The 22,961-nt window shown below is 37.3% G+C and overlaps 2 protein-coding genes across 5 annotated transcripts; both read left to right on the top strand.

Moving 5' to 3' along the window:
* Positions 1-1,430: 1,430 nt before the first annotated feature.
* Positions 1,431-14,853, top strand: LOC120110213 (putative E3 ubiquitin-protein ligase LIN-1). 4 transcript variants are annotated; one of them, XM_039124556.1, is made up of 17 exons: positions 1,431-3,325; positions 4,037-4,109; positions 5,164-5,424; positions 6,062-6,129; positions 6,237-7,412; positions 8,143-8,284; positions 8,860-9,105; positions 9,808-10,105; positions 10,571-10,692; positions 12,468-12,587; positions 12,991-13,122; positions 13,213-13,335; positions 13,562-13,672; positions 13,807-13,953; positions 14,032-14,157; positions 14,256-14,372; positions 14,465-14,853. In XM_039124556.1, the coding sequence occupies exons 1-17, from the start codon at positions 2,619-2,621 to the stop codon at positions 14,480-14,482; spliced, it is 3,987 nt and encodes a 1,328-aa protein (XP_038980484.1). In that variant the 5' UTR covers positions 1,431-2,618; the 3' UTR covers positions 14,483-14,853. The 4 variants fall into 4 exon arrangements, with proteins under 4 accessions (XP_038980484.1, XP_038980483.1, XP_038980486.1 ...); XM_039124555.1 differs by having other exon boundaries at positions 6,050-6,129; XM_039124558.1 differs by lacking the exon at positions 5,164-5,424 and having other exon boundaries at positions 1,801-3,325.
* A 3,509-nt stretch (positions 14,854-18,362) lies between these two features.
* LOC120110067 (pectinesterase inhibitor 10-like) lies at positions 18,363-18,950 on the top strand. The gene has a single exon (XM_039124011.1). It carries the CDS (start codon positions 18,363-18,365, stop codon positions 18,948-18,950), a length of 588 nt encoding a protein of 195 aa, XP_038979939.1.
* The last annotated feature ends 4,011 nt before the right edge of the window (positions 18,951-22,961 follow it).

Below are 22,961 nucleotides of genomic sequence, written 5' to 3'. Positions count from 1 at the left end.
TCTTCCATATAGAACAGTGGAGGTTAATAATGCCGATCCCAACGACATCTAATCAGATGCCTTAATGAAAGTGATACAGGTCAGCTTCCAATCCAAACTGTATCATTCATAGCCGACACCACCACTTTAGTCAAAAGTGGTTCATATTTTTAAGTGTTAAATATCTGCACCTTCTCTGAAAGGACTATTAATTTTTCTGAGCACTACTAGATTCTTATAGGTTGGATCTTGGAATGTTATGGCCATAGGGAAGGGAATGGGCTGTCACTGATGCAGAATGTGATGGTTACTGTGCCAAAAAAGTTAGGTAATGGGGCTCGGCATATCCTTATTATCACACCCTGCGTACTTCTTGTTGTAAGCCACCTTGTGTTATAAGATGACAAACCCAGTACTAAAAAGATTGTGGCCATTCTGGAGTCCTCTCTTAGATAGGACCAAATGGCCAGGTTGTGAACTACTTGTTATCTTTTATTATGTAAGATTGGAAGTTATCTTCAATTATGACTTTCTTTAGGAGATAATTTCTTATCATGGTAACTCCTCTGATGATTACCAACTGTTTCTTACATAAATAACTCGATTTCGGATGGTTGTTCTTGCAAATAACCATGCTATATCATGATAAATTTTTCTAGAAAGTTAATTTCAGCAGCAGATCATCCACATGTAGCTTCTTGTGTGACCAACAAATGGCCAGATATAACTTATAAGCCTTCCAAGTATCACAATAGAAACAATTAACTAAATTTTGATAAGTCTATTATTTTTTATCATTTATTGTAGTTGATTAATAGCTGTTTAATTCTCCTCCCTCTCTCTCTCCCTCTCTCTAATTCGTGCATAGCTCACGGGAATGTGGTAGGTTTCAGCGTACAGACATCTGTTTCATGATGACGATGACATACTGGGTGACTGTCAGATCGCACCATAAAATGATCAGGTATCCAAATTTTTTTAAGTTGGCATGGTTTTGCAGCCGCACGGCAACCCAATAATATGATAACGATACGTGAAAACTGAAAAGCATGGTTTTCTTTCTTTTTACCATAGGAAAAAAAGGCAGAGGGAGTCATCTGGTTATAAATTTTCTAGATTTATTGATTTTCTATTGAAACAAATAAATAAAAGCTATTTTTTTAGAAAGATAAGTTTTCTAAGTACTTTTCCATGCAATCAAATACTCTCTAAAGGGAAACAGTATGTAGGGAATTAAAGAGTAACTGATCTAAAAGCAGGGAGTGGATATGTGAAAGAAGAAAATGAGATTGATGCCAAGCAAATTTGCGCATCTCGAATTTTCTAATCTATTAAATTTTCAATGTCAGTCCAAGAGAAACCACAGAAATATGATCCTGATGTTATGTCCATAGCCACCATTGTGCTATTGTCGCATGTTTTCACTTAGAACGAAAAATCTTAGATGAAAAATTGTATTTTAAAGTAAAATCTTAGATTGCTTCAGAATTATTATTGCGCGACGGCAATCATATCAGTCCAAGAAAAACAACAGAAATAAGGGTCCGTGATGTTACATCCATGCCCATTTGTGCTATTATCGGGCTCTTTCAAACAGTCTTCTAAACTGAAGAGGTTTACATCTTAAGCTTAGATGAAAATTTTAATTTAAGTAAAATCTTAGATTTGCAATAGCATTATTATTGTATGACCATCATCATGTGCCGTATTCCTGTTTATTCATTTAATATGACAGTAATTTATTGAACCTACTAACTCTCAAAATAACCTGGTGAAATATATGGTAACAACAAGAAAACCCAAGAGTCTTAGTTCCAAATCAAACATGCCTCTTCATTTCCTCACCTATATGAAGTTGGATGAGGAATTTTGAGCTGCCATTGATAATGGCTTTTGCATTAAAAGGCTCATCTGTTGCAACAGTAATAGCAAAAAAAAACCTAATAGAATCTCTCAGGGATTACTTTCTGCTGCATAGAACTCCCCAGTCAATAAGTGATTACAATTAAGCAAGCCAGAATATGCTCAAATTTTAACATTAAATATTATAAAGTACATAAAGAAAGAAATTTGTCCATGACATTAAAATTTTAGAATAATGTCTCCGTGTATAACGTGAGTAGCACGATGATAAGAAGAACAAAAGTATAAATGAGCCATGATAAATAACTTCCTTGAACAGTAAAAAATTAAAGAAAACGTAGCAGGGTCAAAGTTGACAGGTAATCAATCAATGAAATATGAGAACAGATGGGGGAAAACATAATTATGAAATAATTAGGAAAGATGAGAGCTGGAAAACAGATATCCACATGATTAGAAAATAATTTCATAGGGGCAGTCGTGTCTTTCCATCCAAATCTCCTTCAGAGAAGGAAAAGAAAAAAATATACAAAGTCCCCTCCCTTTCTTGGAGGGAAGAAGGCAGCCAAGCAACGGTCACATTTTTGGTGTGTTAGCCTTGTGAAGGCGCGGGCCTCATCAGTTTTGGATTTTGTCTGCAGGCAGTCACGAGCGAATGTTCCATCCCACATTCCATTCCCTTTCCCAACACCTCTCTCTCTCTCTCTCTCTCTCATATCTTTTCTCCAAACTTGATTCAATATCCCAATTCTCCAACAGTTGTAGCTCCCAAGTCCATGGCTTCTGCCTCCAAGTCTTCACTCTCTTCCATCACCCATTCCCATCTCGACAACAGACTAGACTTAGACTCCATTCTGTCCATAGTATCATTGGTTAATCTCCACATTCGCCGCTTCCTCTCCGACCCTGCTGCTAGGAAGTCTCTCCAGCTCATATGCAACTCAAGTCTTACCATATCCGACCATGGTTGCTTTGAATTCTCCGAGCAATCAGTCCTTTCGAACCTATACTGGGGAATTGAGAACATTGAGCTTGCAATCCAGTCCAATTGCCAAGAAGAAAGGAATTCTTGGCTTGCGAAATCCGAGCAGATGTTACAGGTACCAGCATCTCTAGAGGAGGATGGGAGCACGGCTGGAATCGAGAACCGATACATAGTTTGTTGCTCCTACTTCTACCTCTCATTGGTTCAGAAGCTTAGGGGGGATGGGTGGCAGATGACCATGCACTTCCTCCAGTCAGTGTTAGTCTTCCCTCAGCTGGTTCGAAGAGAGCTTGCACCGGTCTTGTGGCGAAGACTTTTTGGCTCTCTGATGACAATTGAAGATACCGAGGAAGCGGTGGATGAGGCGGCGAAGCAGCAGGGGAGAAGGTACAAGGATTGGTTGATGTACTTTCAGGTGGTTTCATATGGGGAGACTCCTCCACAGATTAAGGGATGCTCGTTGGTCGATACCTGTAGCAGGGAAGCAGAGAATCAACAGTGAGTAATTCAATTTACTATAACATTCCATAGACTGAAAACTGGAGTCTGGTTTTTAGGTACCAGCTTGGGCTTAAATGTAGATAAATCTCACATTTCATTATAATGGTTAGGATTTAAAATGGCAAGTTATGATTCCTACTGACATAACATGGCACCATGGGCATGTTCATACCCACTAAGCAGCTTTAAGTTTCTTGAGGAAAAGTTGTTTAAAGGAGAAGAAAAATTTTCCCTCAAAAGTTCTCTTTCTTTTCTGAACTTTCTCGAATGCTGCCAAATTGTTAAAACTTGTAGCTGCATTAAAATTCTCATGGCAGCAAATCCCACAACTCAAGATATTCTTGCAGTACTGGCACCAAGCAGGCAAATGTACTATATGTACCTCATGAGGAGATTCAACAGTTGATTCACCACATGCATAACTATAGTTACAGAATTTCCTCTACTATTGGTGTTATATAGTGCAGAAGATCCTAGAATTTGATTGCTACTTAGAAACCCCTAGAAAAAAAATTACAATCATGAACTGAAGACTGAAAGCATGAAATCCAATACTCACAATGTATGTTTTTCTCAGTTCAGCTTTTGAGTTGCCTCTGATAACATCTTGCAAGCAGAATATCTGGGCACTGAAAATGGTGGAACGAGATTTAGAGAAGCTAACTACTCCCTGCTGGTTCTTATCCTTGATCACTGTTCTTGAAACAGGTACACAAATTTTGCAAGCACGAAATGGTTTAACTACCTTGAACAAGCACCTACCTGGGCAAGTTTTCAGATGGTAAGTATGAATGTTTTTGAATAATGCAGTATTGAAATCAGACGAATTGACAAATAGACTGCTAATTTGCGAACAATGATTTCTGAAAAGAAAGGAAGATAGATAAGAACTTTAAGGTTACCATAGTGTATTAAGTGAAGAACATAATACATGAATTTATTAAAAAAATGTTGGCGTTCATCTTCCTTACTTGCCTTCAGGAATGTCAATCTTATGGTCCTAGAAATTAGCACCTTGGGGCCAGTTCAAAGGACTCATATCACGCATGGAGGAGGAAAATGGCATAAATCCTAGATGGTATACAGCTGGTGTTAGAGATTTTCTAGGGTCATAAGCTGTGGAAACCAGATCACATGCTTATTTTGATCATGCAGTCAGAAGTTTATACTTTAAGTATCTATCACTCCATACTAAACGGCAGAAGATCCACTCCAGAAAATGCATTTCTAATTTTGTTTTTCGTTTCACTATTTATTTATATGAAATAACCAGAGGATTTGATGCTAGTTTCCAAAAGAAAATTGTTCGCAATGAGAAATGCTGTCTTCAGGAAGAAGGCATGATCTAACCTTGAACATGGTATATGGCAGTCTGACACTTACCCCAAACTACAAAGTCAAAGTATACCGTTAAAATTCTTCTGGCACCATATGAAAGGCTGCCATATACTCTGTTTAAGGTTCTGTAGCCTCTTCCAAGAAGGTGGCTATACTAACTTTTCCTTTATTTTCACTGTTCTAGCTACAATTATCAGTCGGGGAAGCTAGTTGGCTGCATATCCATATACATAAATGTCATGTACTAGTTTTTTTGTTAAAAAATGATTTCACATGCAAGCTGCACTGGAAAATAAATTTTTTTGACATGTCCAGTTGATGGAAAATAACAAAGAACTCTATGTCACCCTTAAGTTTGTCTGATATCCTAATCCTCTTGTTTCAATTTAGCAAACTAATAAACACAGCCAACTGAAAATTTACTTTATAAACAATTTACGCATGCAAAAATTGCCGAAAGCACCTTATCACTACTTCTGAATTTGTTTTTCATGCAGGCTCAGATGGTATATCAACCTAAAGAAATTATAGATATAAAAAAAAATAAAGCCTCCACGGCCAATTCAAAGGAAAGTGAAGATTTTACCAAACCCAAAAATGTAAACTCTCTTGTGACAAATCTGGATAAGAGTTTTCATGAAGAAATTAAGGAAAGCTTTGACATCAGATGCCTCCAAGAGATGCTAGAAGAGTCTCAGTCAGATTCACCAGTTTCCTTTTATTCACACGTTGATTCTACAGAAACAAGTGATTCAGAGGTAACACATACAGACATCCAGATACACATATACAGACATTGTAATGTAATTTGCATGATTTTTATCTTTGAACTGTAAAAATAATAGTAAGATAACTGGGGCCTAAACTGCTAGGTTATTAAGGTAGGTTTTGCAAGCTGCGAGTTGCTTGATCTTAAACAACACAGCCGATAAGATAAAATTTGTCCTGCCTGCTGATCTTCTAGCATTCACAGAAGTCATTCCTTTGTGTAAAGTTGGCTTATTAAGGACCAGTAAACTAATTCAGAATGGACAATTTGAGAGCTGTTCGTGTGAGGTTCTCAAATTTTGATGGATAAAACAACTTGATCCGTAGAACCAGACTCAAAATTAGATGAGATAAGGCCTGCTATTCAATATATATTTTTCAGTAATTATAACTCACTTGCATGTGGAGTCAATACAACAGTGATGTAAATACACATCTTTGTGGCAAAGATTAGATTCTAGGATCCAATGATAAATTTCATTACTAAAATTACAATAAAAAACCAACCTTGCTATCATCGGACAAGGACTTATTCTAAAAATAAAAGAAAATTGAAAAGAATAGCATATTTTCCAGATCTGTTATTTTTTAATGATTACAATTCATCTGAATCAGATGAGAATGCAGGGTAAAGAAAGTCCAGAAAAGATTCTGTCAACAGATGCAGATCTTTCAGCATCCAATCATGGTGAAAGGTATGTCCATACCCTATTATATAGCAACTATCATCAGCTATTACTGTAACAAGTTCCTAATGAAAAAACTATGATACAATCATATTGTGTTCTTATGATCATTATAGGAACTACCAACCTGGTTATTCATCTCCTCAGTGTCTAGAGTTATATGCTCCTGATTCTCCAAGCTATTCAATGAATCTGGAAGTCTGCGAAGCAAATGCAAATTGTCTATTATCTAGCAGATCACATAGTTCACTTAATGATTTAAGATTTTCAATCTTGGATCGGAGAGATGGGGAGACATGCCCATTTTCCTATTGTTCTGTAGAAGATGGGACACCTTCAGGAAGTTCACCACCGCAAGACTTAAGATGCTTTAGCAATTTCTCATCTAAATTTAGAAGGAAATATAGCATATCTGAAGCGGTTCCTCGAGGAAGTTTTGCAAGGAGGAAAATAAACTTTTCAAACAATGAGAAAGACCGGAGTGATGAAAGCTCGAGTTATAGGAAAGATAATCACATGGAACTGCTGGAAAGATTTGAAAAGGCATTTTCAACTCTATGTTTCTCGGAAGGTCCAGGAAAATATGAAGATGATGATTTGGAAGTTACAACTATAGGGGAAATATTCAACACTAAGAAGAAGGTTAAATATAGCTCAGTAAAGCAAGGAATCCTTGACCAATTACTGGACATCATTTCAACTTCTAAAACGGAGAAAGTCATTAGGGAATCAGTATCTATGCTCTTACTTCTAATATCAGAAGACAAAGCAGTTATAGAAGACATTAAGAAAAAGGATTTACTTCTGAATTATTTGGCCAATGCATTGAAGAGAAATGTGCAAGAGGCTGCTATTCTTATCTATTTGCTAAATCCATCACCTACAGAGATAAAAGGTCTAGAGCTTCTACCAGCATTAGTTGAGGTTGCTTGCAACTCAAATGGTCAGAAGGGGTATTTGTCACTTACTATAACACCAACATCAGCATCAATAGCCATGATTGAAGTATTAGTAACTGCCTTTGACTATGTAACAAATAACATGCACTTGGGAGCTATTAGTTCTCCTCAGATTCTCTCTAAGCTTGTAAAAGTTGCCATGAACAAGAATTTAGAAGAAGGTGTGGCTTTGGCAGCGATTCTTGTTAGGTGCATGCGTCTGAACGGGAATTGCAAAAAGTTTTTGTCACAAGTCACTCCTGTGGATTCATTCCTCTATCTTCTTAGAAGAAATGAGAAACATGCCAAATATGCTGCACTTGAATATTTCCATGAGATTCTTCGCATGCCCAGGTATTTTCATATGTTTTGAATTGCTTATTTCAATAGCTAATCTCAATTCACTTGTGTCCATATGTTTTTGTATTTCATAGATGGGATATGTTATCTATATGATTCAGGTTTAGCTTTTGACTATTTCAACTCTTCTTGAGGCTTATTCATTTTTTCGAAAAATAAATCATCAACCAGAAACAGAAATAGCTGTCTCAGATAATCTAAAGAATGACAATATTAAACATAGTACACATTTAGAATACTGCAATTTTTGTATATAAAATATTTAATACAAGTTAGCAGCATAATATAACTAATCAAATTCATATAAAGGTAGATATGCGAATAGGATGGTTCTGGGATATGGATTTCCAAAACTTTCAGTGAATCATAAATCCAAAACCATCCAATTCTACATTAATTGTGATTGCTTCTCTGCATGTCTCAATGACAACAAAAATTTATAACTACATACAAAAAACTAAATGTTACAATGCAAGACATAAAAGAGTGGGGTGAATATTAGATGCTCTAGCAATATACAGCTGGCTTTAGACCATTATGGTTTCCTTCTGTTTTATCTGGAAACTGTTTTTGTTCCTCATATCTTAGCCAAATAATGAGCCGCAGGACTCAACCCAGTAAAAATTAACCTTTTGAGTTTAAAATACAAAAACAAAACAGAGTACACATCTATAATTAATTGACATTAATGAACTTGTTAAGTACTAGTATCCTAATGTTTCAGGTCATCAGCCATTCATTTGCTCCATCAGATACGACAGCACAGAAGCTTCAGCATTATGCACACGTTAATGGCGTGTATCCAACAAGCTGAACCTGAATATCGACTTTTGGCAGCAAATCTTCTGGTTCAATTGGACATGCTGGTATAGTTTATTCAGTGGTATACTTCAAAGCATTCAGTTAAACATATGAAGATATATACATCATTGAAATGCAATTTCCATCAACAGATTGTAGACTATAATTTTCTATTGTCAGTTCACTAGAAATCTAACCTCTCATGGTTACTTGAGACTTCTTTGCAATAAACAATGAAAATCTTGGCCTTCTGCAGATCAAATTCTAAACATTTTTCCACCTTGTAGATATCCATGCATTTTGATCAGAGTGAAATATTTTGAAAATTTTATCTGTAAACTAATTAGGCAGTTCTCAGCCATTATAATGATCATGAAGGATTTGTGATTCATTGAATCATTTTCATGTTGTCTCAGACAGTGAACCACTGCGAAGTGCCTCTTCCACAATTTATACCCACAATTTATATGATATCTTATCAAATTAATATTCTGAACATATAATAGAACTATATCATTTTTTTTTAAATGAAAACATTATAATTGTCTACATGATTCAAGAACGAGAAAAGTTTTCTTTTCTAGGAATAGAAAAAATGTTAGAAGCAGGAATTGACATTAAAGAAACAAATCTATCGCAGGAACATTCAAGTGGTAACAGTGCATTCAGAGAAGAGGCAATTGAAATCCTATTAGAGTCAGTTGCATCAGAAGAAAATTGCAGCACACAGATACTGGCAGCATTTATTTTTTCAAACCTTGGAGGGACTTATTCTTGGACAGGGGAACCATATACAGCAGCATGGCTAGTAAAAAGGGCAGGTTTGGCATCAGTACATCATAGGAATATGATCAGAAAAGTTGACTGGTTTGATCCCTGTCTACAGGTACTAGTCAAACAGTTTTCATCCATCCTATTTACAACTAGAACCAACCATCACATTGTAGCGTTAACGTCAAGGTCGGCGGAACCGTCCCAAACCGTACCGAGCACAGACCGAGATGGTTCCGGAGACGAAAATGAGACTGGCACCAGAGGGAGAGAAGACGAAGGAAAAAGAGGAAAAGAGAGAGAGAGCGGGGGGGGGGGGGGGGGGGGAGGGAGGGAGAGGGAGAGGAAGGTCGAGGCTGGCCGGCGAGCCACCATGCAGGAAAGGGAGCCGTGGAAGAAGAGCTCGCTCTGGCCCCTGTTTCGAACGAAATAGGGGACTGGAGCGGAGCCTTCTTATGCAGCTTCCCGGCGGCTCTCCGGCCTCCACCTCCTTCGCGGGGCAGCTCTCTGGCCTCCGCCTCCTCCGTGCAGTTGCTCTCTGGCCCTCCACTGGCTCTCCGTCAGCTTCTCTCGGCCTCCCCCCCCCTCTCTCTCTCTTTTTCTCTCTCGTTCTCTCTTCCTCGCCTCTTCTACTATATCGGTACAGGCCCGGAGCAGCCTGTATCGACTTGTGCCACCGGGCAATTGGTACGGTGCCTAGTACTGGTTTTGCCGACCCTGGTTAACGTACATAATGTGTTGCTTCAATTTGGTGATGCATTAAACTGAAATAGAACATATATGTCTATTTTTGATATAGTAGACGATATTCATGCAGGACTCCGAAACAAATGCATGGAGTGCCAAAACTGCAAAAGATGTCATCAAATTTGGTTGTTCCATCTTTAATGCTTTGGCAAGGGGAGTTCAGAGCAAGATAAAGAGTGTTTCACATGGCTGTCTTATATGCATTGCATGGCTTGGAAGTGAAATGGCAGTTATGGGTCCAAGTAGCCTCAGATATTATGCCTGTGAGATTTTGTTAAGTGAAATAGCACACTTCCTCCATCCAGGGTCAGAGCTCGATGAGCGAATTCTAGCATGTCTTTGTGTGTACAATTACACATCTGGTAAAGGTAATGCAGTTTTTGACAGTTACAGTCCCTCATGCACAGAGTAGTAGCAAAGTCTCAATAACTCAATTCTACACTGAAAATGCTTCTGATTAAAAACAAATAGTTCTAGACTATTATAGTTATGATTTACATACTTCCTCAAAGGTAAAAAGCTAGCAGCATATTACCACCTAAGAGATACATAACCCCAACCACCCCCACTCCTCCCCCCCCCCCCCCCCCACCCCCAAACTATTATTACTATGGTTTTGCATACATTTACTAAGAAAATAGGAACCTTGAGGTGATAAGAACAACTTAACCCATCAAAAATACCTTCAAAAACCTTATACATCTAACTTTGATTCCTTTAAAATTTTAACATGCCACAGTGGTGATTTCAAGAGTTCATGCGTTCTGTTTAGATTAAGCGTATTGTTTTCCATATTGAAACTGTAACCTTTGCTGGATTTTCTCTATATGCAGGAAAGCAGAAATTAATGAACTTCTCAGAAGGTTTACAAGAATCACTTAGACGTCTCTCAGGTTACACATGGATGGCTGAGGAATTACTAAAAGTTACAGATTATTTTCTTCCCACCAAACCAGTGAGTGCAGTTGTTAGTTTTTAAAATTGTTACATATATGTGGAAAAGTGAGATTATAACTCTTAACATTGGTAGTGCAAACTTAATAAACACTGCAAGATAACCATTACATAGTAGTAATGGCTGCATATGATGTGTTACAACAGTCTGATAACTACATTTGAAATTGTGGCCTATGTTTTAACTTCATATACATGCAAGAAACTACTTGAAAGTGAAACAAATTCATTTAAAGTTTTATCCTTGGAACTAACAGAAATTAAGGATGTATAAGGTCCTTTAAGCAAGTAAATCAAAAACATCAACTGTTGCCAAGAGGTTCTAGTCCTCTCACATCAACCGCATTTCTATCTTCTTGAAACACATTAGACTTCTCAGCTTTCATGTAGATATGGAGAATTAGAAATATTTTGAAACAGAAAACTGAAAATTCTTTTATATGGTCTTCTATAAGTGACAATTCCCAGCAAACTCTAGTACTTGAAAAATCCCACACAGTTGTTCAAGAAAGCCAAATAAACGCCTTAAATATATAATGCCTCAGATAAAGCATAACAATTGTTTAAATTAATAAGGGTACTTATAAGAATCTACCTTTCCGATCTAGTTGTTGGCATAATACTTAGAACTGCCAACAGAATCACGAGAATGTAAAAGAAATTAGAATGTTTATAGTATGAAAGGCTAAATAATTGAAGATATCCTAATATAGTGTCATCTAAATATACCTTTAACTTATTATTATATTATAATTTGATATATGAAAATACAGTTACCTCGAATTATGAATGATGGACACAACATGATAGGCAATTCCCAGTTAATTCAAGCAGGGCAAAAGTAACAGGAAAAAAGCACTTTTTGAGATTGATAGTTTGGTTAGATAAAGGATAGCTAACTCCGAGGGGGGAAAAAAATCTTGAATTAACTGTTCCAGATGAAAGATGTTAGCTTATTGCAGAACAGCCTACTCAGATTAGCCGGTTCTAGATCCCATAATGAGGTCAAAGAACTTTTGATTTAATTCACCATTCTTGCAATGCCAAGCTTTATTAGAACTTGAAAGCATTACAGTACCTCTGAATTGAAATCACAGAAATCTGAATATCACATATTTTTAAAACATGCTGAACTTCAAATTTAGATTACCTTTATGACATCAGTTATTTTGTTAATATCAGCTTCAAGCCTTCAAATGTCCAATGGATGCCAATAATAAGAATACAAAGAAATTATGCGATTCTTGTTAAAGATATTTCTATCATAAATATAGATAACACTGGAAGGCTCTTACTGCAAAAGCAATACATAAGTCACTCTACTTCTGAAAAAATAACGGTGCATTAGCACTAGCAAGGCATTAACTAAACACCTGCTCAGATGCCAACATAGTAACAGAAATATATAATGAAGGAACTCTTAGATAATATTTGCGCAAAGATTGTACATATAAGTGTGATTTCCATGCTTTGTAGTTACTATAACACTATTAGCAGCAGACCCTTACTAATGTCCTCCGAAGCACAGATCAATCTGTCAATTAGCATGAAATCCTTACAACATGTTTTTTATGTTAAATATATTTTGATGAATGAAAGTAAATAGTCTTGTTTCACATTTTAAGGGTCTACAATTATGCTTGCATATTTCCTCTTCATCTTACTGTTACTTTAATTCTCAAATTAAGATTCATTGGCTTTTTTACTACTCTGTAATAAGAATATATGACATTGACTCACTAGTGCACATCATCCATCTAATGATGGCAATTGCAGCATGTGTCATGTGCACATACACAAACTCTGGAAGTAGGCCATGTTGGAAGCGGAGCTGCAACTGCTCTTATTTTCTACAAAGGACAGCTTTGTGCTGGATACTCAGATGGCTCGATTAAAGTAAGGATATATTTGAGACAGAATGTTATGTAGCTATCATTTTTGACAAGTTCAGAGTTACTTTGCAATATCACATATTCCCAAATACTATAAAGATGGAAAAAGAATTGTGCTGTATGCAGCTCTAGCCAAGATGAAAGATTTGATCAGAAGCAGACATTTGATCTTATTGCTATTAAAAAATGTTATCTTGTAACAAAAATGGAAAAAGAAATGCAAAGTCATCATGTCAAAATGATGACAGATTATATCAAGTATGTTACCAGCCGGACATATTTTTTATTATGCCAGAAATATTTGCTACTTGTCAAAATAATATGCGAAAATTTCATCTGTCATTATATGTCAACTTATAATGCCTATCAAAATATGAAACTCTAATATATTTGATGAATCAAATCAGGTCTGGGACATCAAGGGACAAAGAACAATGCTCGTATGGGAGGCCAAGGACCACAAAAGGCCCGTAACCTGCTTAACACTTTTTGAACCAGGGGATAGCCTTTTAAGTGGATCCTCTGACAAAACTGTTAGGGTAACTGATCCCATCATAGCAACAGACTAAGGATTCATTATTAAAAAATAATAAAAGAACAAGTAATAAAAAGCTCTTTTTCATTTACAGGTCTGGAAAATGCTACAAAGGAAGTTAGAATGTGTTGAAGTTATAGAGATGAAGGATCCCATTCAAAAAGTAGAAAGTTGTGGTGACAAAATTCTTGTAATTACACAGAGCCATGGTCTCAAGGTAAAGGTCAGCCTATTCTAGTTGCGACTAAAGTGTACACTTTGTACTACAGGGTTCAGATTCTGTAATCAATACATTCAAGATTCAGGATTAGCTAGGGTGACATCCATAAGCATAGAAGCTCTTTTTTTCCTTGTTTGTCACCTTTGGATAATTGTTCAGCGTGCTTCACTCTATCAGGACTGAGAAATGCAATTTGACATCATGTTAGAGCAATATTTTATAGGTCTGCCATGAATCAAGAAGCATCGAGACTACATGCAAGAAAAAGCATGTTAAATGCCTAACAGTTGTCCAGGGAAAAGTTTACCTTGGTTGCACAGATTCAAGTATACAGGTTGGTTTGATGTTTGGACTTCATATGAATTCATGAATATTTCATAGCATATAAGAATCGTTTCATTATATTCATCCAAGCCTTTTTTCATCAGAAGATCCAACCATTTAAAGTGTAACTGAAATTTCCTTCAGGAAGTAGATATAATGGCAAACTATAAAACAGAGATCAGACCGCCTACAAAAAGCTGGAGAATGCAAAACCAAGCGATAAACTCTATTCTGGTCTATAAAGGATGGGTTTACCATGCAGGTGTTGCTGTTGAAGGATCGAGTATAAAGGTACGTATTTTAATATTTAACATAGGAACAATTAAAAGGATCAAAGCAATCAACTTATTTAATCTGAGAAAAACTCAGGAGTGGAGAAAGTGCTGCCGACCTCAAATTTCAATAGCGATGGAAAGGGGAACAAATGTGCAAGCCATGTCAGTAGTGGAGGACTTCATTTACTTGAACTGCAGCTCATCGCCAAGTATTATTCAGGTGATTGTCAAGCCTATTTATTGAAATTTTCTTAATATGAATCTTGTCATATACTTGCAATTTGGTTGGTTATAATTGGATGAGGTAATGTGCAACAGATTTGGTTGAGAGGAATGCAACAGAAAGTAGGTAGATTAGCAGCAGGTAGCAAGATAACAAGCCTCCTGACAGCAAATGATATTATCTTTTGTGGTAGTGAAAATGGGTTGATCAAGGTGCGTTAAGCAAGCTAATTAGCATTGTAAAATTAAACCTCCAAATAGCGTATCTTGCTAATATTCTTACCCTAATTACACATGGATGACAGGGCTGGATTCCTCTCTAAATACACTGGAACAATGAATGTGGGAGCTACAGGTTGTAAATTTTTCAATACAACTAGGCAGAGAGAATGTAGAAAGGATAGGATATTGTGAGTTAATTCAGTTCACAAGACATAAATAGAGTATTTCATGACCAGCAATGCGAATGAGTGTAAGTGAAAAAAAAGTTGCAGGGTTGCTTTGTTGTTGATGAATAATGGGCATGCATTTCTTAAGCTTCAACTGTATGTGTATTAAAGCTGAAGATTGAAAATGCAGTTGCTTATATGTGTATCAAGGATGGATATTGAAATAGAATGGTTTGGCAACTAGACAAGATAAAACTTATCTATCATGCCTCTGCTTGTTGAGCGAGGAAATTTTTTTCATTCAACGAGGCCACTGGAATGATGATATCAACCTTGACATGCTCCCCCTGGGTATACTTAAACCTAGCTTGTGAATACTGTTTTAACAGGCTATGTAACAAAAATCAACTCCACTGGTTTTGATTTGAATGGTTAATACCAGTTACATAAGCATTGTTCTTTTTTGTTACTTTTATCTTCAATCCAGTGACAGAATATGTGAACTGAGAAAAGCTATAACTCTGTTAAACCATTACTGTATGTCAGAAAAAGGAAAATGAAAAGGATGAAAAAAAGGCAAAAGAAGTCTCGAGTTTTCTACCAAACATGGGACCAAGCAATGTGAGTTAAGTTTCTTACCAATAACAGATTGGTAATGCTTCCTAGCAAGAAAGAGAAAAAAAACTAAATGTTATTGGAAAAGTATTGAGAGATAAGAACGATAAACTCTTAAAAAGAGGGAAGAAGGACAGGGAAGAAGAACCTTGTCAGGTACACCAGAAGGACATAAAAGTGATTTTAAAGCCTCTCTTTTGACAGTTGGACAAACTCTCCTTTTGCACATAAAAATGAATCATATGACCAAAATAATCCAAAAGGATTTTTTACAGCACATGTTTCTTTTTGCCTAGTAGTTCTTCTCACCAAGAAAAGAAATAAAGCAGACGTAGGAATTTTCCTTGGAACAGAGGATAAATTAAATACCTTCATGCTCAGGTAGCATAAAGAGATGGCTCAGCTGGCTCATCATGCAATTAAATTACGTCTTGGATACTGAGGTACCCTTCGTAGCTTTTTATTTGCAAAGAAGGGCCGTTCAGAAACTATTCTTCTTCTTGTGCTTCTTCTTCATCCACTTTTTGATTTGCTTCAGTAGCTTCTTTCCCTATAAAGAAAAGAGTCAAAAAACAGAGAAAAAATTTGTTTAATATCAGTGAATAATAATGCTAAAGTGATGAACCAGGTAACACAATGAAAGCTGCAACGTGTATCTCCTTGACATTCGCAGACTACTGCAGGAGTGTGCCTCTTATCAGACCACACATGTTTATAGAAAAGCAAATGGTATAGCTGATTGAGTTGCCTCCTATACGGCTCATCATCTGAAGGCTTCATATGGATGGAGCATGACATAGTGCTGGGTTCTTTATTTGCCATGTTGTTTACTAATTTTGTTGGCCGCATCCACATTCGTAGGATGTGAGCCGCCGTTGTACTAAAAAAAAAAAAAAGCTGCAAGTGTATCTATATGCTTTAACAATGAGCTAAAGCTAATAAGCAGAATAAACCATCACAATGCAAAGCGTGGACCTTATTGTTCGAAAAATAACAAATCCATTTACATGCTCCATAAATAGTACCCTTGAAGACATGCAAAATAATCTGTTTTGCTATAAAATCATCATGGACTCGAGCATCTCATCCTCTGTTATCCATGAGAAAAATGTTGGAAAAATTATGACTAAATCATAGTTCTTGAGCCAACAGCAAGTTATATCCAAAATACTTCCTGCCTAAGATGAAAGCTGCTAGTTTTCAAATACGAGCTTATAAATGGATGACTATTTTTATCCTCAGTGTAAAATATCTTGGCCAAAGACTTATGCAACGTACGTATTACACAAACTATTAGGCCTGAAGTGAGAGGGGACTGTCAAGCTCTTGGCTTATTACCTGACGTAAAAAAGTTGAACCTCTGCATGACACATATCTGGCCCAATTCTCCAATATGCCCTGAAAAAACCCGGTGGAAACTATTAGGCTCTAGGGCCTTATTGGATCCTGTTGATCTGAATGTTAACTAAATCTCATCATATGTAGCACCTGCACAATGCTTCGTCCTATCAATATCATTTAAACCATGTCACTTGTGGCACTTCACAGGTCAAATTTGTATCAAGCTGATTCCATCTTTCTTGGGGGAAAAAAATCTATTCTAATAACTCTGATATGTTTTTCACTTTCAATAACTTCTGTTACATTGGAAATTGATAAGATTCTATTGCACACGTGCCTTAAGATTATAGATCTGTGTTCCAATCTCCATCTTTGATCCAATCTACCCTGGATTTCTGCTGCCAAAATCTATTGTGTTGAAGAAGTATATGGTACTAAGAGATGAGTGATCCAAGTGATTCAACTCTTCTGATATAAGCCTACCTCATCAAACTCTGTATTAAAGTATAAAAATTAGTTTTTCTATAACCATATTAATAGGGAGAGAGACTACTTGGAAGATATTATTTGAATTTTTTGGTTGTACATTTCTCCAGCACATAATTATTGTGGGACTAAATACATGTTTGCATCAGCTCTCACATACTTCTCCGCTTATATCTTAGTATTCTCGCCAGGCTAAAGATTTAAATATAATCAAATCTAATTATAAACACCAAATGGGCCCAGAGTTATCCCCAAGTCTATAAGGACCATTGGTCAGGTCTTCTTTAATATCATTTACAATGATCCAGAATCTTGTCCAAAAAGGCTATATGGAAAATATTATTTGTATTCCTTAACCTTGTATAAGTATCTAAGATTTTTATAATATATAACTGATATTAGACTAAATACATGCCGGCATAAATCCTCACAATTATGCAGTTATGTATTTTCAAAAATCTGAAAGGCAAAGACCTTCAAGGTATGTGGAAAAGGATGCGAAGCTACACGGGGCAAATGCCAACTCCATCTTCTGTGGACAATGCATCAACCTACACGGGGCAAGTATGCACTCCATCATCTGGAATAATAGAGGTAATTATATGACCTCAACCACCACCCAATCAATATTAAATCTTTCTCAAATCCTCGCCAGACCATCATGATTGTTACACCATGCGAACTTTGGCCCGGAGCAACACACCTCAACAAGACCATTCCTCTGGAGAAACTCTCTGATTTCATTTGATTCCAAATCATCAACAAATGGCAATCCTTAAGATGGCACAAATTAAAATCATCTGCGAGGAATGTTTGAACTGTGGAATCCTTAAGATAGCAGAAATTAATTCGTTCCACATATTTCTCCCAGTGATTCCAGAAGTGCTTGTGTAGATTGCCACCAAACCCATACATCACTCGGTTGGAAGCTGTTGCAAAATCCGCAGCATCAATTCATCATCTGCTCCTCGTCGGAGCAACTCAAGCCCATCCTCTTCGTGATGCAGCTCACTCACATGCATCACGCAGAAAAGAACCCCTGTACCTGTTCTTGCCTCGGCAAAAGCACCAATCTTCCTCGATTCTTAACCATAATTTTCCTTTCCATCGCTTCCTGTTGTCATCCTAGTATGACAGGACGTAACAGGCCCACTACGTCTCCTTCACGAGAAGCTCACCTCCTCCCTGGAACCTACGCCTTCCATCCTCCCCCTTTCCATATCGTACGCCAACTCTTCCCCCCTTTATTGCACTTACCACCTTCTCGCCACACACCACATATAGCTCCCACCTGTAAAGCCCAAACCCTACCCCCAACCCACCTATAAAGTTGACCCCCTCAGTACTCTCTTTCTTCATCCACTCACAAACCATGGCCACCCTACCCCTCTCCCCTCTCCTTTTCTTCGTCACCATCTCATCTCACCTCGCCTCCTCAACTGCCGCCAGCGCCCACTACCTCGAGGCTGCATGCAACGTGACGCGGCACCGCGCCCTCTGCATGCGCTCTCTCGAATCCTTCTCCCACTCAGCAGCCTGGAAGCAGAAGAACCCATGCTGGTGGGCGCGCGGGGCGGTCGCCGTCACGCTGACCGAGGCCAACGACGTCGGCCGCTACCTCGCAAAGATGAAGCATGGCGGAAGGACGCGAGGGGGGAGGGCCGGGAGGGCGATGGCGGACTGCGTCGAGTGCTTCGGGGATGCAGTGGCGGAGCTCCGCAGCTCTCTCGGGGAGCTCCGGCGGCTGGAGAGGGGGACGTTCGAGTACCAGATGAGTAACGTGGAGACCTGGGTCAGCGCAGCGCTCACCAACCAGGATACTTGTCTTGATGGGTTTGGTGGGTACAAGGGGAAGGAGGTGGGGGAGGTGAAGGCTAAGGTCCTGAATGCTACGTATCTCACTAGCAATGCATTGGCTCTGGTTAATAACCTGGCGTCTTCTGGAGCCTGGAGGAATTAGCTAATGATATCTTAAGAACTACTATATATCTTGATCAAGAGGATATACTAGCCTTTATGCTTATGCGTGATTTATAAAGGTGTATCATGTTGTATATTGTTATCATTTACCTTGTCATGACAGCTATATATACAAAGGTGCAGTCGTTGGATGCTGGGAATATATGGTTCTGAGGAGAATAGTGATGCTGTGATCTACGTTACGTTTTAATTGGAGAATTAAGATATATATATGGTAATTGTGCTAATGTGACCGATATTAGAGACATGTTAGTTTGGCATGTATGTCTATATGCAGCTTTGACAAGGTGAAGACGTATTGAAGTGTCCACCTAGCTCAGAGTCTTCCAAGCAAGAGGATCGCCCTTGAGTGACTCTGACACTAGCAAGGATCAGATCATTGACATGAAAAACCCCATGCGTTAATGAATATTTTTTTTTTTACTTTTGAGCTACGTTCGTGATTCGTAGATCAATGTTTTAACTTGCGTTCAGGTGAAGGTTTCATGATTTAGATTTATCGATGCCTGAAAACAAGATTTTCGTGCTACGCGTTGTATTTGGAAGAAATATGATAAATTAAAGATTTTCCAATTAAAAAAAAAAAGGAAAGATATCTTGTGCCATAAGAGATCAAAACTTTGCTCAATTTATCTCGCTAAATTAACACAGTAGAATTAACAATCTAACAAAAGAAATTTTAGATTGATGCATCATATTTTGTAGCGCATGGAATGAATGAACCGGGACTTTGTTTGATACATTAGGTCAAATCTTCCTTTTCTTTCTGCATAATTAATGAATATCTTAGATAAGGTCCATTTGATAGGAGCTCAAGTTTGTACACAAGTAGGGTGGGAATTTAACTATGCATGCCATGCAAAAGTTTATGCAAAACTTAATTGATTGTGATGAAGTGGTGCTGTAATCACTAATCTAAGTCATAATGATAAGTAAATAATTTTTTTTTTTGAATTCTTGGATATTGTTAAGCATTTACCTCTCTTCATTTATACCCTTCATCTAGTATATGTACATGAACTCTTTAACTTCTCATCAATGCTAAGCGTACATACTAGGACCACTACAGCAAATGTTGGTTTTGCCGACTGACATTTTCCGACGCTTTGGGTTAGCGTTGGAAAAGCGAAACAAACAACGACGCTCTAAAGCGTCGTTATAAGTTTAAGAAACAACGACGCTTATAAGCGTCGTTAGAAAACTTAAAACCCCAACCCCTCGCTCGATCGGCCCCCTCTCCTCATTTCCTATCTGCGAGCCCTAGATCGGCCCCCTCTCCTCATTTCCTATCTGCGAGCGCACCGACTTCCCCGCTGCCATCGACCTCTCCTTCTGAGGTAAGGCAGCTCCTTCTCCTCCTCCTCCTCCTCCTCCACCTCAAACTAATCTCATCTCCATCCCTAGCCCCGATCGGCGATCGAAGACTCCGCTACTCCGCCGCCGTCGACCTTGCCGTCGTCTGAGGTAAGCCTCCTACTCCTCCTTCTCTTCCTTCTCCTCCTCCTCTTTGTTTTCTTCTTGTCTTTAACTCTCTTCCGGCCCCGTCTCCTCATCCTCTGCCGGTCGATGCCCTAGCTGTGCGCCGACAGCTCATCTCCATCCCGAGCGAGCCCTAGCTACTCCGTCGTCGTCGACATCGCCGTCGTCTAAGGTAAGTGATCCTCATACTCTCCGTCTTGATCCTCATACATATTTTCCTGTTATTGGGGTTAGGCAAAACAATGAACAATGGAAGATAGAGCGCTGAGCAGTAGATGAGAAAGCAAAGGGATTTTGGATGGTAGACTAGTAGTATTTCTAGACCAGAGCACTTTCTATGGCTATCCATGGCTGCTATATGTCATGGGTCATTCTTTTGATGGGGATTTTAACCTGTTATGCTCTTGAAGGGCTACTTTATGTTATTTGCATTTAAGTTTCATCTTGTTTTATGATTGCTATTCTATAAATGATGGTCGCCTCTTTAAATAATGAATTTGATTCTCTAATTTGTGATATTAAGAGTTGGTGGGTAGTCGTCGTTTCTTTAAGGTTACAATATTAAAATGACTTGTTAAAATATTGTTTTATAAATTTGTTAAGTTAATTAGAAAATTTGAAGGAGAAATATATGTCTTTGCAAAAAAATTAATATTTAAATTTAGTTAAATTTATATATTATCTTTTATATTTTGATATTTCTCTCTCTGTTTTTTTCTAGTTGAGTCTCAGTTATATATATACATATATTCTGTTTTGTCTTAGCTAGCTAGGTACAAATCTGAATCTGATGCTTGTATTCTTGTTCATGCAACATCAGTAGTGATGGCTATGAAAAAAATAGTTATATTTATATTGGTGAATTTCGAATTGTTTGGTTTGATGTTTTGTTTTCATCGGGCATGGAACTAGAGGCGTATGCTTTAAATTAACCCTTATTGCATATCTGGCACTTGTGGTATGAAGATAACGAAATTTTAAATTGATAGCCGAATCCAATATCTTTGATAAAAGTCATCTGATATTACATTAAAAATATTAATATATTCATTATGAGCTCAGATCCATCAGTCCAGGTTTGAAGGAGCGATTCAGTTCTTTACATCCTAGATATATATCAATAATAGTAATATATTTCAATGATTAAACAGATCCGAACTTAATAAACAAAAGGAAAGATTTTGTTCTAAGTCATGGGTTCAACAGTTTAAGCAACTAATGTTAGATTTTGTAGTAGTTTCTTCTCCGATCATCTCAAGGAGAGCATTTAGGACTATTATCATGAGGAATAATTCAGATGTTGTATCTCCTAATGAACTTGCGAGAAGAAACTTTGATAAAAATAAATGATCTTTATGATGCCATCTAAATCTAACGTTTGAATTTTATATGGTGAAAGTTACATTGCGATAATCTCAACTAATTGACATCTAGCCAAATTACATTTTCTAAAATATATTAATCTCAAATGCCTATAATAAACAACAAAGAGTATGTACCTTCATACTGATTAGATGGAGTCACTTGGTATAATTATATTGTAGCATTTAATGTTGGAAAATTATACAACAAAGGCATTTTCCATTCTGTTTTTTTTTTAAAACATTTTGCTAAATTCAGAAATGAAAGTAACTTTTATAATAATTTATAAAGAACTATCTCCTAATTTGCACATTTTGGAATTAGAAGTGCTACCCCTGGTTGACCATCATTTTTCTTGTCCTAGTTATTTCTTTTTACTGCTAATGTTAAAGATGTCAGTCTGTATGGTATTTTCAAGTTGAGAAAATTGGTATGTTATATATGGGTGTATTGGGTATTTGCTTGTAATACAATATACAATACGATATGATTTCCATTGACTAATTTTGTTTACGCTAACTCTTGATGTAATTGAATCTACCCCATTGGAGTATTTCTTTGTGTAGATTTGACATAGCTTGCTTATTTCTTTTATATTCTTCTAAAAACACTGTCAGCAGATGAGGAGTAAATTGGCAAAACTAGAAGTGAATAAAACTTTGAATTGAGGATCATTAAGAGGTGAGACCATTGGTTTGGGAAAGATTATTGTGAAAGAAATGATTAAATGGTGAATGCCCTTCTATGAAGTGTGCAACTTGATAGTTACTTTAGATTGAAGATGTCATGTCCATGAACAATAAGACTAATACTTCCAGTCTTCTGCACTTTTCTACGCAGGATACTTGCTGTGAGATGGGATGATTGAACAATCTAGTTACATCTAGCATAGAACAAACATAACAATTCATGTCTTGTTCTCTTTAAGAGAATTGAGAGTGTGTGTATTGGATGCATTAGGATAGTTTTGGATATGGATGCTTTCAGATATTAATACAACCTTGCTTAGAGGATATGTGGCAAGAACTTGGAAATATGTGCATGCGCTTGCATACAGAATCCAATGCATGTGCCTGTGTAGAGAGCGAGGAACACTAGTCTCTTCCAGTGCAAAATCAATGATGAATATTTTGAACAGAGTATCCTTTGT

The sequence above is a fragment of the Phoenix dactylifera genome, chromosome 3, assembly GCF_009389715.1.
Source record: "Phoenix dactylifera cultivar Barhee BC4 chromosome 3, palm_55x_up_171113_PBpolish2nd_filt_p, whole genome shotgun sequence".
NCBI classification, from domain to species: Eukaryota; Viridiplantae; Streptophyta; class Magnoliopsida; order Arecales; family Arecaceae; genus Phoenix; species Phoenix dactylifera.
Note: the sequence above shows the minus strand (reverse complement) of the source record. Positions and strands in the feature narration are given on the sequence as shown.

Coding starts and splice junctions, on each gene's coding strand:
- LOC120110213 (XM_039124555.1), top strand. CDS start 2,619: ATGGCTTCTGCCTCCAAGTCTTCACTCTCTTCCATCACCCATTCCCAT. Junction 3,326..4,036: donor AGGGAAGCAGAGAATCAACA/GTGAGTAATTCA, acceptor TTCTTGAAACAG/GTACACAAATTTTGCAAGCA. Junction 14,158..14,255: donor CATCGCCAAGTATTATTCAG/GTGATTGTCAAG, acceptor AATGTGCAACAG/ATTTGGTTGAGAGGAATGCA.
- LOC120110067 (XM_039124011.1), top strand. CDS start 18,363: ATGGCCACCCTACCCCTCTCCCCTCTCCTTTTCTTCGTCACCATCTCA.